The sequence below is a fragment of the Panthera onca genome, chromosome X, assembly GCF_046562875.1.
Source record: "Panthera onca isolate mPanOnc1 chromosome X, mPanOnc1 haplotype 2, whole genome shotgun sequence".
Lineage (NCBI taxonomy): Eukaryota > Metazoa > Chordata > Mammalia > Carnivora > Felidae > Panthera > Panthera onca.
Genome location: NC_138357.1, coordinates 12,858,636 through 12,864,479, shown reverse-complemented (window position 1 = coordinate 12,864,479; position 5,844 = coordinate 12,858,636). Strand labels below are relative to the sequence as shown.

General features: G+C 49.1%; 1 protein-coding gene across 1 annotated transcript; it reads left to right on the top strand.

The window, feature by feature from the left end:
• The first annotated feature begins 3,351 nt into the window (after positions 1-3,351).
• Positions 3,352-4,671, top strand: HAPSTR2 (HUWE1 associated protein modifying stress responses 2). Its single transcript, XM_081794202.1, has one exon. It carries the CDS (start codon positions 3,466-3,468, stop codon positions 4,306-4,308), a length of 843 nt encoding a protein of 280 aa, XP_081650328.1. The 5' UTR covers positions 3,352-3,465; the 3' UTR covers positions 4,309-4,671.
• Positions 4,672-5,844: the final 1,173 nt, after the last annotated feature.

Genomic DNA, 5,844 nt, shown 5'->3' with positions numbered 1-5,844 from the left:
TAAATGATTTCAGTAAAGGAATGTGCAGCATTAATTAGAATTTGTTAGCAGATACCAAGGGGAAAAGTTTCTTCACAACAACTATAGGAGGTGTCATTTGTACAAAGACTTTTTTGTTTTCTTTCCCCATTACATTATCACTGCAATATGTAAGGTAGTGATTCTTTTCATTTAAATTAAGTGGAAAGCTACTAAATCTTGTTTTATTCTCCAAAAAGAATAAGGTCCTTAACACTTATCTTTTAACTTCTTTCATTTCCTAAGGTTGGTGTTTACTTTTGCTTTCAGTCCGACCCATTTACTGATCTGTGTGGTTGTGTATCCAGTTTTGTGTACCATTTAGCTCTTACAATTACAAGCAGGCCACTACTGATATATAAGGATTGTTTCAGGTGAAAATAGCTACCAATAATACTGAAAATCTTTGACACACTGGGGCCCTTTTTGGTAACGGTGCACTGAGAAATGCCAAAAATTAGACGCCCCTAGGTTGGTGTCCTAACTTATTTTCTGAAACTATTTCCCCCTGGTTGATATTAAACCTTGTCTGTGACATCTAGTTTATGGAAGAATGGGGCAGCGGCCAAGGAATATTTTTTCCTTAGAATGAGTTTCCCATAGAAAACTCATTCCTAAACCATGTCAGTATTTTTAAACATCAGAAGTCCCCCTCTCCCCCAAACACACACAGATAACATCATTTCCTGACAGCTGCTTAAAATAATCTTAGGGTTTTTTTGTTTTGTTTCTATTTTCTATTCTGTTTTTTTTTTTTTAATTCCTGACATTTTAGACTTTTATGGGAACAAAATTAATCTCAGATAGGATATCTTAGAAACGTACTCTTTGCCACTGGAAGAAATGATAAACCATGAAAAATTTTTGGTGTGATTTTTCTGACACCTCTTCCGTATACAATCATTTTCTCTGTGGAAGGAGCTGGAGGCTAATTGAATTAGAATTTTTCCCATTCATTGTTTTGTTTAAATGTGTTAAGGGCAATAGTGAAAAATATTACAAGTCTACCATTATTTCTCAGAAAGAACATATTCCCACACAGTCGTCTGGCTCTATTATAATAATTTGGTGCAATGGTTTTAAAAGTAGTGGGGTGATAATAATTAGGGTGTGCGACACAGAAATTTCAATGCTGGATTCAACATTTCACCATGCCGACTGGGGCTAGTCAGCTCTAAGTACTAATTAACTAATTAATCAGGTGCTGAGACGAACTGAATGGAGGACACCAGCCAGACAACTCAAGCCCAAGCATAAGGTTGTGCTCTTTCAAAGACAGTGCGGTCTTTCTTCTTGGTTTTTTAACCCAATCAAAAATGGGGGGAGAAAATAGGATATGGTGTCCTACTGTCAGTCGTGTCAATCCAGGCTTTTTTACTTAGAGAAAATAAAATAAAACCTGTGCCACTGATGATAACTGCGAGGCGCCATGTGCACAGCAACCCCCAAACCTCTGGCAAACTCACTGTCTCCTTGGCCATGAACTATTTCAGGGCCGGTATATGTGGGTGTGTGTGAGAGGAGGGGGAATCTGCCTTCTCGGAGTTTTCTACGTTGTATTTTTTTTAACGTTGGAGAATGAGAAATGTAGTTCTCCTTTTGGGCTGATCTTAGGTCTTTGCCTCATCCCTCGTTTATGTAAATGAGAAGAGTCCAATTACACATATGGAAAAAGGGTTTAATGAATCGTGAAAAAGCCTGGTTTGCAGAGAAAGGGCACAATCCCCTCTTCTTCTTCTTCTTCCCTTTTATATTTAACTTAGAAACATGTATTTCTTTTAAGGAAGATGATAAAGCTTAATGATTAGATCATTTTATTTTATAGACTCATTTTCATATTTGGGAATTATGAAACATATTTCGCTAGGAGATTTAGCCTCCTTTATCTTTGTAAGGCTTTATGGAGCCCTGGCAAATACTGTCTTCCACAGAAACTGTGAAATTCTAACTTTTTTCTTACATTAAAAAAATTATTGCATGCTAGTTTCTCCCATTTTTGATGTTATCCTTAGCTCAGTGATCATTTTTCTTCTGTTAACACAGTTTGCTCTGGAATTGTCTGCACTGAAAAAGAACTGCATCATTATAGGAGGGTTGTTACTGAACAGAGAAAAGACCGTGGTTTCTTAGGTGTAGCTTAATTTTGGTATTATTATGATGTTTTACCTAGCTATATGGGTGTTGAATTAGGCAAGCTTTTTTTTTTTTTTTTTTTTTTCCTTTCCTAAAAGGCAGAATTTTACACTAGAGCGTGTTTGGGATTTCATTTTCCTATTCCCACCCCCCCCCCCAAGTTCTTCATCTTGGAATTTTCAGTAGTTGAAAGGAGACCACAGAAAACCCCCAACCCATTTTTTTTTTTTTTTTAATGACCAAAAACCTTGCAAGAATACGGAGGGGAAAAAAAAAATCATTACCATTTCTGACATGACTCTTAGAATCTGATAAGTATGCAACTAGCCCAGAAGAGGTGCTTTGCAGCGCCAGCGGGAAAGTTCTAAATCACGGCTGTAGGTGCCTTCCAGAGACCTAATCCAACCACCTCATTTGGCACTTGGGGAAACTGAGGCCGAGGGAGCGTGGCAGGGGGGAGGGCGCGTTATGCTATATGGACTTTCCTCCGCAAAATACCGCGTCGACCCACGGAAAACACTTTTCTTGGGTACCTACGGTGTCGAAGGCATTGCAGGGATTCACACCGCCTGCCCTTTCACGGGAGCCATGCCCTTTCCACTACCCCCCCCCCCCCCCCCCCCCGGCCTTCCCGGATCGGCGCCCTGGATGTGATCGACACCATGAAGTTGCCCCATAATCCTCTCTGGCAACATAGGATGTAAAATTTGATCAGCTCATTGGACGATGGCGACAAGTCTCAAAAATGTGTGAAAAGGGGGCCAAGTGGTAGGCAGGCGCCGCGTTGGGGCAGCGCTGCAGCCGGTCCCCCTCCGAGTTCTCGGTGCGGCGGCGGCGGCGGCGGCGGCGGCGGAGCGGGGGCTGGGGCCGGGCTGCGGGGCCGCGGCGGCGGCGGCGGCGGCGGCGGCGGCGGCGGCGGCGGGGACCGAGGCGGCGGCGGGGAGGCCGCGGCGCCGTGGGGGGGCGCTAGGAGCGGCCCGCGGGGCCGGAAGGGGGCAGCAAGGCGGCGCCGGCGGCTGCGGAGTTCTCTCCGCGGCGTAGCTGGGGGCCGGGCCGGGCGGGGCGGGGCGTGCACCGGGGCCGCGGGCGGCGCGCGCCGGAACAGTTGGCCTCGGGGCCCCGCCGCCCGCGCGACCGCCCGCCGGCGCACGCGGAGGAGGCGGCGGCGGCCGCAGAAGGAGGAGGGCAGCGCGGAGCGGGAGGTGAGGCGGAGGTGGAGGAGCAGGAGCGGGAGCGGGAGCGGGAGCAGGAGCAAGAGCGAGGCGGAGCAGGCGGCGGCGGTGGAGGAGAAGAGCGGCCAGGAGGAGGAGGAGGATGGAGGAGCAGCCGAAGGAGGGCGAGGCCGAGGTCGCGGAGCACTGGTTCTCCAAGTGGGAACGCCAGTGCTTGGCCGAGGCCGAGCAGGAGGAGCAGCTGCCCCCGGAGGTGGAGGACGAGGCGGCCGCCGAGGCAGCGGGGCTCAAGAGCGAGCAGCAGAGGCTGTGGCACCTCTTCCAGATCTCTGCCACCGCCGTGGCCCAGCTCTACAAGGATCCCGGCTGCCAACAGCCAGGACTGTCCGTGTGGGACCCCTTCCAGAACGCGGCCATGGCCGTGACCAGTCTGTACAAAGAGAGCGGGGACGCCCACCAACGAAGTTTTGACCTGGGCGTCCAGGTTGGCTACCAGCGTCGCATCAAAGACGTGCTGGAGTGGGTGAAGAAGGGCCGGAGCATCATCCTCCGCGAAGACCTCATTAGCTTCCTGTGCGGCAAAGTGCCCCCCGCCCCGCCCCCGCCGCGCACCCCCAGGACGCCCCCGAAGCCGCCCGCCTCGGCCACCAGCCCGGCCGCCGCCACCGATGCCAGCTCGGCCGTCGAGGTCGACCTGCAGCCTTTCCACGAGGCCATCGCCCTGCATGGCCTCAGCGGTGCCATGGCCAGCATCAGCGTGCGAGCCGGTGCACCCGGGTCCCCGCCCCAGGCCAGCGGTGTCGCCGGCAGCGTGGCCGGCGGCGGGCGCCGGAAAAGCAGCCTCCTCGAGGACGACTCGAACCCCTTCAACGCCGAAGAACTGGCCCTCCGCCTGGACAGCGGGGGGACCCGCAAGCGCCCCTCGGCCCAGTGCAGTGACAGTGTCACAGGCTCCCCAACCCACAAGCGCAACCGACTGTTCTGAACGGCGTCGTTGGCCACCAGCCGCCATCTTACTTGAGCATTAACCCGACTGTCAACGTGCTCGGCGAAAGGACACTCGCGACCGTCTCTTTCTTCTCCAAGTTCAACAGAGATTTCTGCCAAGTACGCCGTAAAGAAACTTTTAAAGTACTCTACAAGAGGCCTCGGATGACTCTGACTTTCCCAAACGTCTAATCCTAGCAGAGAACAAGTATTATGTAGTCGTTTAGCAAGATCAGAAGAAACCAGAAATATTTGGTCAGAGCGGGAGCCTGGTTTATCTTGTTCACAGTTATATTCCTTAGCACCGAGTACAGTTGCTGGTGCTCAATAAATGTTTGTTGAGTGAATAAATGTGACCTTATTTAAAATTCTTAAAGGGGAAGGACTAACAGGTGTTTACTTGGTTGTAGGATACTTTTATCCGTTGTTGTTAGGTTCTTTGCTTTAGACGTTTTTGCCAGTTCGATTACATGTTATCAAAACGTAAAACTTGGCACCTTGGTGAAATCTGCAGCTTTCTATTTTTGCTCCACTTTACTATGCACATAATTTGTACAGAGTGTCCAAGTAATACATATTAGGCAGTGAGGTGCTTTTGTCTTAAAGAAATAGCTGCTTATTTTGGTGATTGTGTGGTGGTGCAAAGGGGTCCTGTTATGATTGGGCAGGTAATACTTGATGCTGAGTCAGTTCCGTGCTCTTTAGGAAAATTAAGCCAACGATTGAGATCCTGAGGTCAAAGACGGTCGTCCTGGTGGCCCAGTGGTGCTCCTTGTTCCTAGGAATGTAAAAAGTTCCTTTTTCTGTGGTTACATCTTTTTGGTGATCTCTGTTTTGAATTGGAAGACGGAGTAGTCAGACTGACCTGGGTTTGGTATAAGGATGTGGCGGGACACAACTAAAAGAGCATGAGCTTTGTATTAAAAGGACCAACGGTAGCACCCCAGGCCCACAACTTCACCGCATGATTTTGGACCAATCGCTTCGTGTCGGTTGACCTCCGTTTTCCATCTGTAAAATGGAACTGTGTGTCTCCGACAGGAGTCACGAGGATAAGATGACGTCCATATTTTAAGTAGCACGGTGCGTGACACCCACAGGTACTCAGTAAATGTTCTCCCTTCTCTATAAATAAAAGTCAGTGCAACGTTAAAGCCCACTATGTTTTAGAAGAAGCCAGGAAAACATTAATTTAGAAATCAGAAAGGAGAATCTCTGTTTGAACAGGAAACTACTGTTCTAATAGTTGAAACTTGTCTAAATATCCCAGGTCTTGTATTATAAGTGTGTGTAGCTCAGGAGTACCCAGGATCATCACTCTGCATAGTAGGGCAGCCTTGGAGTTCCTGAAATTGCCTGAGGGATCCTCCTTACTACTGGAGTCGTGAGAGATCTACCTCCCCTGGCTTGAAAAAATACAGGGGCGGGGGAATACAAATGGAAAAGATCTGGAACTGAAAGTCCTTAGGGGTACCTAAAGGGTCAGCGTGGTTCTGCAGAGGGGTGGGCTGGAGGTGGGGGACGCGGCAGTGAG